This window comes from Primulina eburnea, chromosome 6 (assembly GCF_022965805.1).
Source record: "Primulina eburnea isolate SZY01 chromosome 6, ASM2296580v1, whole genome shotgun sequence".
Classification (NCBI taxonomy): domain Eukaryota; kingdom Viridiplantae; phylum Streptophyta; class Magnoliopsida; order Lamiales; family Gesneriaceae; genus Primulina; species Primulina eburnea.
Window position 1 is genome coordinate 5,379,120 of NC_133106.1, and position 12,328 is coordinate 5,391,447.

Consider the following 12,328-nt stretch of genomic DNA (forward strand, 5'->3'; position numbering starts at 1 on the left):
ATTTTTAAATAGTGCAAAACATTTACATATATGAGTATGCGTTCGGCCGAAAGCTTAGGACAGAAAAAAAAAATTCTAGTATATTTTGAAAAAAAATGAACAGTGAACTTTCATATTAAATCTATATAATGAAAATCCCTAAATTCTTACTAAATAATTTTGTCAAATTTATTTATTATTTTTATTAATCTTTCACAGGTGGCTCTTTTTCACCTTAAACTAATAGGACCGAGAGGAGCGATTTGGAATTGTTAAGCTTCAACGAGATAATATATTAAAGTTCAGGGATCCTTATGTAAATATTTATTTTCGTCAGGAAGCTTCTATGAGTTCTGTCGGATACTTCATTCTAGATTTTAGATCATCTGCTTTCGTCACGAAACATCATCTTCAAGCTCTCAAATTTCTCCACAATTCAGAGATCAAACAAAAGGCGCGTTGATCAAATTTTTGTTTTAACTTGTGTTTCTATATAGTCTTTTTGTAATTGGATTGTTTTTCAGCTACCCTTTTGTGATTTTTTTCTCGTGATTCTTTCATTGTCAATTGCAGAACCCTTTTGTGATTTTTTCTCGTGATTCTTTCATTGTCAATTGCAGGAAGAATTCTGTTTAGATTTAGATTATTTTTTTTGGCAAAATCGCTGCATTTTTTCGGTTCTGGATTTTATTTGATCTGGTGATTCTTATTTCTTGAGAATGAAGCTGTCGTTACCGGAAATTATACTTGTTCATTTTATTTATTTGTTTCGTCTTGTTTATTCACTTTCATGGATGATAAATTCTACAGTATTTACGGCGCATACCCTTGTTTTGAGGGTTTATACTTCACTGAACTAATTCCTGTGGAACCAACAAAGAAATTAAAAATGAGGAATACATGTCGCATTGGCTGTACATAATTTTCCTTTAATGTTCTAAGTTGAATAACTACTTCTCTTTCTGTTGATTTGCAGACCAAGATCTTGCCATTTTAATAATGTACTTTATGAAACTAGAAAGCATTCAAGCGGGAATGAAAAGCCATATTCAGGATTTAGAAGCTTCTGGATGCCCTTTTCATGTGACCTTTTCGAAAATATTCCTGGAAAAAACTGTATTGGCAGCATTCCTTATGATTAACATTAAAACCGTCTGGCACAATGGCCTGAAAGCTGGGAACAGCGAAATTGGGTTGTCTTAGATCAAACACCATTTAGCCATGCAAGATATCCATTCATCAAGTAATCATTTTTCGGGGAGACGTCATAGTAAGACTTCATGGTATCTAAAAACTTAAAAATGATGTGTTATATTTGTCTAGGAGTTCATAAAGTGTCTCATGTAACTGAGAAACAAATTTGTTAGAGCATTATCCTAGCCAATGATTCTCATTTTTTAGATGTAAAGTAATATCCACTATGTTTGAAACTAATAAAGAAATCCTCTAGTGTTGGAACAGACGGGAATCTTAACAAGGCTGCTTCTTGGTAATCAGAGATTACAATTTTTCTGAAATTTTAAAGTTATTAAACATTTGTTTTTTCAGGTTTATCTACAGAAATGAGTGGAAGTGGTTATATTGTAGAAGTATCAAGTCTGTCTCCTAAAGTCACGGAAAAGGATGTCTATGATTTCTTTGCTTTCTGTGGTGCAGTCGAGCATGTGGAGATTGTCAGGTACCCTCCAGATTTTAACGTCACATATCACTGTATACTTTTTATACTTGATTCATGTGTGTGTCTACTTAACATATTCATGGATTTTACATCAATTCTTCTGTTCGAGTTATCTTTTACTCGATTGTTCTTGTGCCCAATTTAAAAGCTGCGGATTTTGGGCAACGAAAGTTATGCCTGGGATCCTCCTCCTAAAACACTCTCTCACACATGCCTGAACTTAAGGTCTACTTTTACCAGAGGAACAGAAAAGCAATTTTTTTCTATGTTAACATAGTTGCAGGTCCATGTGAGTTTAAAGTATGTTGTCTACAAGGTGCATGTCTTTGTGTTTTTGTATTAGTTTTCTATGAACTCACTAAAATGTCTACTGGAAGGAAGTTAAAACTGTGTAGTGTATTTTGATCTTGAATTTAATCGTTGCAGGTCCATATAATTTATAATACTGTGTGTACATATGTTCTAAGAACTCACGACAAAAGTAAACTGAAAGGGAGTTTAATTTACTAATAAGGGTACACTGGAATCTTTTGCATGTTTTGATATTCAAATTTAATCATTCATCAATTTGCATGAAATCACCTGTCTAAGATATCCCTCGCTGACAAGAGTGAGCCTAATTGTAACAACTCTCACTTACTACTTAAAATAAAATATGCGGAAAATAAGATTTTCTATCTAATTAAATACATAACTCTTAACTTTTAAACTCAATAAAAACCTACACATCATTTATAAACCTAAAATTCGAAACTAAAAAAATATAAACAGTTCAAATTCTGAATATTTTGAGGCGTAAAAAATTATCCACGTCGACATCCATAAAATATTTTAAAACACCCAAAGAAATAGTTTGTTTCTCAACCAAAATGCAATAGAATAAATTAGAGTATTAAATCAGTTTTAACATGCATAAAGCTCATAAACTGCAAGGCCATCGGGCGTGTATTGTCTATGGTCTCCGAGCCACCTCAGTCTCCTCAACTTCATCTGCATCAATCAAATCTAGTGAGTCTAAAGACTCAGGATGCATAAACCGTGAATAACAAATACTACATAATAAAAATTTATGCAATTTAAACATACTTGATAGGTAAATTAAATAATCATAAAATGCGAACATTTTGCGTAGAGTTCTGCTCACTGAAATGTGACACCATAACATAATTCGTTTGATCAAACTAACACAACAACGCTTGACTGACAAGGATCACCACAGCCTTTGGACTGGATATCCACTACCAATCATAAGATAATTTGGGAAGGTCGCCGGGCATGTTCTCCGGCTTCTACATGCATAATTTAGTCACAAGACAACTTACATATCTCAAAAATATTTTTGCACGTTATATTTATTTACTAACGTCATGGACCTCGTTGGATCGACCCCCAAGTATGCTGCTCCAACTTAAAACTTACAACTCAAAACGGCCCATAAACTTGCATCTTATCCGTATGACTCGCGAATTAAATAAACGACTTACCGAACGACTCGAGACTCGACTAACCCTTAACCAACATTCTAACCTACTGTTCAAACCCTTAGGACCACCACTAGAACAGCCCAAACCATTCCACACAAGCCATGTAACTCGGGACTCGTTCTATGCTCTATTTGGCCCAATTTTGACACGTTCAGGTTCCTTACGGCTCCAAACAAACAATGGCTTGAACAAGCACTTAACCAAGCCCTATACCCTAACCAAGACACTGATACAACCTTTAGCAACTCAGGTCGCATGCAAAAGCCGTAGATCATGCAAACTGTGACAGCGCCTATCGCGGGTTCCATGCGCACAGCTGTCACTTCGCCCTTCCAGCGACTTTCCTACCCAACCAGACATAATCGACCGAGACCAGGCTCACTTTAAGACCCTAAGACAAGGTCCAGACCCCAAGAACCACTTGGCTGAACCCAAACAGCCGTACTTGTGCGCGCTGCAGCAACGGCTGCGCTCCATGCTTCCTATGCGCGACTAGCCCACTTCCGACCTTACAAGGACTGATAAACAACATCTAGACACATCCTAATTCATGCCCATACCAAGCAGCATTAGTCCGATGATCCACACGAAGTCCTACGCATAAAAAATTCTTGGAAACTTGAATAAACTTGTGCAGAAAATTTCAGCATGTGTATAAACAATTTTAATTCAAATCTTTCATGAAGGGAACGTTTTTCATGCATATTTATAATCAAATAACAGTATATAACAAGATTAATGCATAAAAAAGGTTTAGAACATGCATTTGCGTTTAAAAGCTCGAATAAGCGAATACATGCGCAAAAGAACGTAGAGGATGCACGGAGGACGATTGCTAGACTTTTTGCTTGCCAAAAATTTGTGAAAATTCACCAAAATATTGTAGAAAGATGTGGAGAAGTGGAGGAGGCTACTTGGAGGCCAAACCCTAGCTTTTTCACGTTTTTGTGTGTGTTCGCATGATATTAAATATTAAAAATCATGCTCAAGATTAAAATCTCTTATTTATGGAAATTTGCTAATATCATGCTTAAAAATATTTTAATTCATCTAATGATTTAAATTTGACTGTAAATTGTATAATTCGTAAATCATTTATTATAAATAAATCTTGGCTTAAAATGAAAATATAACATTTAATTTTTGCACCTTAATTGTCTCCGGCCTCCTATACCCGGTCAAGTATCAAATATTCGCCTGAAAATATTAAACTCGAGAAATACAATAAATCTCAAGAAAATAAACATATAAATATTTAAACTGAATTAAACATGTTGAATGCATCATTCAATCCATTTAAATATTAAATTATGTATGCTGTCCACGTGTACTTGTTTTTGAGTTCCATAAATTTTCTCAGCTTGCCTTTAAATTGGACTGATGGATCCGTGGTTGAAAAGACTTTTGTCATTTACTCTTTGCTCTATTCATTAGTTTCATTTACTCTTTGCTCTATTCATTAGTTTCCTTTCGAAGTGTAACAGTTGCTTAATTCGATATGATTTATGTTGTTAATGGAATCAACAGAGCTGGTGAACGTATAAGTACAGCCTATGTATCATTTACAGATCCTCACGCTCTGGAAACTGCTGTCCTGCTCAGTGTAAGTTCTGCTGGTATTAGTCGAATCTCGTGACTGAGAGTCTAATAAATAAGTGCAGTCTCAGAGTTAATGTGTCTGATGGCATCATGATTGCACATGCTAGATTTTGCTTTAGTTCCGAGTTGGACAGTATAATACTTTTGTTCTCAAGTATTAGAAGAGATTAAAGTCTAATGATCCATTAAAAAAAAGTTTAAATGATGCTGCAGTTCCAAAAAACACAAATGCAGGTGTGATTATGGTCTTTTTCTATTTTTTTTTTATATTTGTTTCGTAACGTTTAACCAATCAAAAGTAGACCATTCAACACCCTTCTTCCTGGGACGGCTTTAGTATCATGTGGCTATGGTCCTTTCTCATCCATGATAAATCATAATTTCACCCAGGTTTTCCTTTTTGCACCCTTGAGTCACCATTCCTTGCAAAAAATAATAGTGAACTTTTTAAACTTTACTGTAGTTTTTTGTATGTTCCTATTTCATATTTCTTTAAAACTTACCTATTTATGGTTTTAAGGAAAAAATAATCGAAAGAGACTGTATCTGAGCCCCCCCTGAACAGGACCAGTGAATCCGGAATCTAAAGCATTTTTCATGCGGTCCGTCGCTGTTGATGTGTTACATTTACTGTTTTTTAAATCTGAACCTATTTTGCAATGTTCCAACGCTTCTTTCATGTTCTATGAATTTGATAAATTCCATCTGATTGGTCGAGTGCTGTGTAGCTTTCAGGTTTTCGTCAAATAATTCTTTTTTGCTTGCCCAAACATATTATTTTATAACATCGAGGAATGCTATGATTGGCATGGTTGTATAGGGAATATGTTTGGTTGTTAGGGATATGAATTTTCTGTTTGCCGAATGTCATACATGAAAAATATCATGTCTACAATCATTTTAGGGATCAACAATGACATCTAATTTTGCTCATTTCTTGGTGCTTTTGTGTAGTTGTTTGAATCTGTCATATGCTTTGTTGTTAGTGATTTGAGGGTCCTTGGAGTCTTACCGACTGATGTTGAATGTTGATTTTAGGGAGCAACTATTGTGGATCAACCAGTATGCATAACCCGGTGGGGAAATTACGAAGACGACAATAATCTCTGGAACCGTCCTTCATGGAAAATTGAAGATTATAGCAGTGTGGGTGTCTTTCTTTTGTTATATCTAGACAATCATTCCTTTTCGGGATAGGTAACCCATTACTTATACTTATTTTGGCAGCATTCTCAAGAATACAAGATTGTTCCCTCTGCTGGTGAAGCTGTGACTCTGGCTCAGGATGTAGTCAAAACAATGGTAGCTAAAGGATACATTCTCGGAAAAGATGCATTTGGCAAGGCGAAAGCCTTCGACGAATCTCACCAAGTATCCGCCACAGCAATGGCCAAAGTTGCTGAATTAAGTGAAAGAATTGGATTGACTGACAAGTTATTTGCTGGGGTTGAAGCAGCGAGATCAGTGAACCAAAGATACCATGTTTCAGATACTACGAAAACAGCCGTTTCTGCTACTGGAAGAACTGTGATTTCTGCAGCAAATGCTGTGGTCAATAGTAGTTACTTCTCCAAGGGAGCTCTTTGGGTATCAGGTGCTCTGAACAGAGCTGCTCAGGCCGCTGCTGATTTAGGTAATCGCGGTGTTAATAAATAAATAATGTGACCTACTCAAATAATCCTAATAGTGTTTTTTAGTTATTATTGATTTTGTTTTCCTCGTGACACCGGTTTGGTTGTTTATGCAGTACTTTTTGATAGATATGTGACTGAGTACTAAATTGTTGTTTGTATTAATGTATATTCAAGGAACATGTTTGAAGGTAGGGATGTATGATTGAAATTCACGATATCGCCTCGTGGTTATTAATTGTTGTATTTGGTAGAGTGGATGTCCAGCAAATCTACTTGATTTTTATGTAAAACTATTTTTTCTTTAATATTATTTTATGATTTTATCTAATTCTGACATTTACTTTATTGTTTCTATTTCAGTATGTTTACGATGTCGTCGCGAAATCTCTATCTGTTATACTCGATCAAAACAAGTTAATCGGACCAAATTACTTGGATTCACCGAAGAATTTTAAAAAATTTAAATATTGAAAAAACATAATATGTGCTCACAAAAGTGCCTTCAAAAATGGTTGTTGCCAATGTCTTTGTGGAGGAAATTGTCTAAGCTTGAGAAATGATGGGACCATGATTTGTAAGCTAAGGCTGCGTTTGGTTTGGAGGATAAAATAAACTAATGATTAGTAGTAAATGATAAAGAAAATGATTGTTGTAGGAATGTAATATATGGTGTTATGTTTGGTACGATTTTTAAGTGTAGGATAATTTTGAATTTTTTGATGAAAGGACAAAATTGTCCTTTCTTCTTTTTTTTTCTTCTTCCACTCCGGCGGCGGCGGCGGCGACTACGACGACGACGTTCCGGCAACGTCGGTGCGGCCAGCAGTCAGCGGTGTCGACGGCCGCCAGCTGGCCGGAAGTTATCGGTCGGCGGCGACGGTCGGTGGTCCGGCGTCGGCTGGTTCTCGGCGGCAGCCGGCGGCCGTTGTCGGCCGGAGGTGGCGGTCGGCGGTCAGCTGGCGGCGGCGGCGGCGGCGCTCGTGGCGGGAAGTGGTGGTGAGTTTGAATATAGGAGAAGGGTAAAATTGAAAAATAGGAAGAATTAAGAGTTGGATAAATAATCCTAGGGGGTGAGGAGGTATTATTTTAACACACCTAATGTAACCTAATCATTCATAGGAGATATTGACTTGGTTAAATAATTATGCGTACTAAACGAGGGATAAGGTGGGTTAAAAAAAATAAACCCACCTTATCATCCCTACCAAACGCAGCGTAAGAGATATATGTTGGATTCTATGTCAAACGAGTTAGAACGAGGGTTTGAGGAAGGTATATATGTTGCTGACACTTACGGTAACCTACAAAAGTTATATGATGAACAAAAGGATGCTATTGTCAAAGAGCTCATTACGTCACGCCTGTGAGAAGGGATCTCGGTCCATGAGCATGGTGTGAGGATGACTGGGCTCATCGAGAAACTAGTGAGCATAAACCTTGTTACTACAATTGAATTGTTCACAAACATTCTACTACTGTCATTACCGCCATCGTTTGATGAGTTTGTGGTGAATTTCAGTATGAACTAGATGGAGAGCGGTCTTGAAGGGCTGCCTAACATGGTTACTAGCTATGAAGACACCATTAAAAGGAAAAATATGTTTTCTTAGTGGATTTTTCATCTGGGACGAAGAAAGTCTCAAAAGAGAAGAGAAATAAATGTTCAGCTCATTCCAAGAAAAACAAACCAAGTAAGATGCATGCTCTAGACACTTCTAAAAGGATCATAAAGCCGAATAATGTAGAAGATGTTTGCTTCCACTGCTAAAAGTCTGAACATTGAAAGTCTGAACATTGGAAGCTCAATTGCAAGGAATATCTAATGCAGAAGAGTTCTGGCAAGAGTATGTTTTAATTGAAGTAAATGTCTCAATTAATTCAACTTATTCGATAATTAGATACTGGATGTGTATCTCATCTATGCAATGATTTGAAGGTGATTACAAGAAATATAATGTTAAAGAATGACGAGATCCTCCTGAGGATGGGTAATAGAGCAAGAGTTGATGCGAGGGCAATAAGAGACATTTACTTAGTATTTTAACAATAATTTTAAGTTATTTTAAAAGAAGTTTTATATGTTCGAACTCAATTAAAAACATTGTTTTCAATTATATGCTTGATAAATATAGATTTTCTTGTTTATTTGCCAAATGTGTTTGCAATATTTATAAGAATAATTGTTTAATTGGAACATGTAAATTACAAAATGATCTCTATAACTTAAAAAAATAAAATATATTCCAATTAACGATGACCAAGTAAACACGATATCAACGACAAACAAAAGAAAACAAGATAATCTAAATGAAGCACACTTGTGACCGACTAGGCTATGTCATATTTCCAAAGAATGATGCACAAGCTAGTGAGAGAATACATGTTTAACATATCAGAGATTAACTCTCTTGAAACATGTGAGTTCCGTCTGAAAAGAAAAATGACGAAAGCTCTTTTTCTGTGGAAAGTTGAACGTGTACATAATCTATTGGATTTGATCCATACAGCTATATATGGCCCGCTAAGTGTTAGCACGAAATATGACCAATCCTACTTCATTATCTTTACTGACGACTTCTCGAGATATGAGTGTGTATTTAATGAAATACAAGTCTGAAGTCATTGAAAAGTTCAAAGAATTCAGAACTGAAATAGAGAAATAATTAGGAAAGAATATTAAAATACTTAAAAACTGATCGAGATAGAGAATACTTAAGTACTGAATTTCAAGACTTTATTAAAGAAAATGAGATTCTCTCACAGTGACCCAACTGTCACACCCCAGTTGAATGGTGTGTCATAACGACGTAATCGAACATTGATGGACATAGTTCGATCTACTGAATTTTCGCCATCCCTTCGGGGATTTGAACTTGAAACAGCTGCAATTCTGTTGAACTGAGTTCATGAAAAAGTAGTGAATAAAACTCCGTATGAGATATGAATGGAAAAGTCACCAAAATATTTTTCTTAAGAATAAGAGGATGTCATGCTTATGTGAGAAAAATTGGATAATATACCCAATTTGTCCTACTTTGTGAGATATCCAAATAATTCTATTGAATATTATTTCTATGATCTCAATGAAACAAGTTTTTTCGTTTCAAGAAATGTCAATTTCTTGGAGGAGTTTATATGGGATAGAAATGACGGAGTGATTGAACTCGAAGAGATTCGGAAACCACCAATTTATGAAATGGTATAACTCACACCACAAAAGTGAGTTTAAAAAACACAAGCTCTTAGGAGATTCAAAAGGATCTGGAGACCATCTAAGAGGACGAACCTAATTTTTTAAGAATAAAAGATGAGTCCATCCCTGGATTTGATCCAAGAAGCTTCGAAATAGAATTTTCTGATGCTGATTCATCTAAATGGCTTGAAGCCATGCAGTTCAAGATGGACTCCATGTATTCGAACCAAGTATGGACTTTAGTAGATACACATAAGGGAATTGTTCCCATAGGAAGCAAATAGATTTACAAAAAGAAATTTAGGGTGGATGGGAATGTAATGAGCTTCAAAGCAAGATTGATAGCAAAATAATATACTCAAAGACAATGTATTGACTATGAAGAAACTTTTTCTCCAGTTGCAATTTTCAAGTCCATTAGGATATTGTTGACAATAACAACATGATATGACTATGAAATATAGCAAATGAATGTGAAAACAATGTTCCTTAATAGTGATATTAATGAAAAGATTTACATGTCTCAACTTGAAGGATTCATATCAGTAAGAAATGAGCATAAAATATGCAAATTTTAGAGATTCATCTATGGACTCAAACAGACAACAACGAGCTGAAACTTTATATTTGACAATACTATCAAAGAGTTTGATTTTTGTAAATACCCTGAGGAACCATATGTATACAAAAAGGTTAGTTGAAGTGCAGTGACATTCCTAGTACTTTACGTTGATGACATACTACTCATTGATAATGATGCATGGATGTTGTAGTTAATTAAATTATGGTTAGCTAATAAATTTTCTTTGAAGGATATGATTGAAACATCTCTTATATTATGAATACATATCTATATGATAGATCAAAAAGGAAGCTAAGGTTCATCCAATTCACTTATATCTATTACATACTGAGAAGATTCTCTATGGAGGAATTCAAGAGATGATATCTCCTAATGTATTATGATGTGACTCTATCTAAGTCTATATGCCATAAGACTGATGATGAGATAGAAATCATGAGTCGAATCCCATTTGTGTCTGCTATATGTCACTACAAGAAAAATGATTTTTCGTAGCACGTCATCAACATCGTGCATTAAAAGCACGATGCGAATACTACTTTTCACGGTTTGCACCCATACGTGCGCTGTTAATAGTGTTGCACTTGATACTATTAACGGCGTGCATTAAAATCACGCTGCAGATATTACTATTGACGGCGTGCATTAAAAGCACGCTGCAGATAGTAACTTGATACTATTAACAGCGTATATTATAAGCACGCTGCGGATATTACTATGGATGGAGTGCATTAAAAGCACGCTGCGGATAGTAATATCTGAAGCGTCCAATAAATACACGCCGTTATTAATACTATTAACGGCGTGCATTTTTATGTGTGCTGTGAAAATTAAATCATATTTTTTTAAAAAAACAATTGTGTTCAGACATTGACGATGTACATTAATCCCACGTCGTCAATAGTATTATTCACGACATGCATATTATTAACACGCTGTGGAAAATGAGTACGAATTTTAACATTAACCGTCGCTAATTGAGCGAAGGTTTGAGTTTAGCGTCGCTAATAAATGTACATCGGCGACGGTTTTATAAACAACCGTCGCTAAAAAATCACAAATTCTCTATTTATATCCGATTTCCGTTTCATTTTAATTCACAACACTTAAAATTTTTCTCTACTTATACGATTTTTATTTTGATTTAGATACGTGTTTTTGTTTCAATTTATGATTAAATTTTAAATTGTTAATTAAGAGAATGAGTATTATTATTGTAGTTTTTATAAAAATATAAAAGTAATTTTTTTTATTTTTAGTCTAAATTTAGCGACGGTCGCGAAATTATAAAAGTGTCGCTAAATTTAAAGACCGTCGCTAAATCAGCGACAATTTTCTGATTTTTTACCGTCGCCGATTTACGACGGTTTTTTCAAAAACCGTCGCTAATATTTTTATTTTTTTTCACTATTAACGCCGTACATTGCACGCTGCGGAAAGTTGTATGAATATCGTACATATGCACGTTGTTGATAATAGTATGAACAATGTGCACATGTATGCCGCAGATAATCTTGAACTTTTAACCGCTTGCAACTTTGCAGTGTGCAATGCGCGCTGCGGAAAGCCCATATGCGTGCTGCGGAAAGCCATTAAGCGATCCTGGTCCATATGATATTTACTCGATCAGATATTGCCTTTGCACTGAATGTTGCAAGTAAATATTAGGCGATCCTGGTCCATTGAATTGTCAAGCCGTGAATGACATTCTTAAATATTTAATAAGAATTAATAATTTTTTTATGGTTTACGGAGCTGGAAAATTAAAATTGAACGCTATATTGATTCTAGCTTCCAATCATATATGGATGATTCTAAATCAACTTCTGGATTTATATTTAAGCTCAATGATGGTGTTTTATCTGATAAGAATTCTAAGCAAGACACCACAACAGATTCAACCATCGAGGCCAAATACATAGCTGCATCATATGCAGCAAAGGACACTATTTGTATGAGGAATTTCGTTCAAGACTTGGAAGTGATTCCTCAAACAGTTGATCCAGTACTGGTCTACTGCGACAACACCGGTGCCATTGCACAAGCAAAGGAACTGAGATCTCATCAACGATCCAGACGTATACTGAGAAAGTTCTACATAATCGAAGAGATTGTGGAAAGAGGTAGAGATATCAATGGAAAGAGTCGCCTCTGCAGATAACGTTGTTAATCCACTGA

General features: G+C 35.4%; 1 protein-coding gene across 1 annotated transcript; it reads left to right on the forward strand.

The window, feature by feature from the left end:
* The first annotated feature begins 298 nt into the window (after window positions 1-298).
* LOC140833801 (binding partner of ACD11 1-like) lies at window positions 299-6,592 on the forward strand. The gene is made up of 5 exons (XM_073198224.1): window positions 299-433; window positions 1,528-1,657; window positions 4,669-4,744; window positions 5,779-5,886; window positions 5,968-6,592. The coding sequence occupies exons 2-5, from the start codon at window positions 1,542-1,544 to the stop codon at window positions 6,394-6,396; spliced, it is 729 nt and encodes a 242-aa protein (XP_073054325.1). The 5' UTR covers window positions 299-433; window positions 1,528-1,541; the 3' UTR covers window positions 6,397-6,592.
* The last annotated feature ends 5,736 nt before the right edge of the window (window positions 6,593-12,328 follow it).

Bases quoted from the DNA above. Each gene is read 5' to 3' on its own strand.
- LOC140833801 (XM_073198224.1), top strand. From the start codon at position 1,542: ATGAGTGGAAGTGGTTATATTGTAGAAGTATCAAGTCTGTCTCCTAAA. The intron at 1,658-4,668 runs GTACCCTCCAGA...TGGAATCAACAG, and splicing joins GAGCATGTGGAGATTGTCAG to AGCTGGTGAACGTATAAGTA. The intron at 5,887-5,967 runs GTGGGTGTCTTT...TTATTTTGGCAG, and splicing joins AAATTGAAGATTATAGCAGT to CATTCTCAAGAATACAAGAT.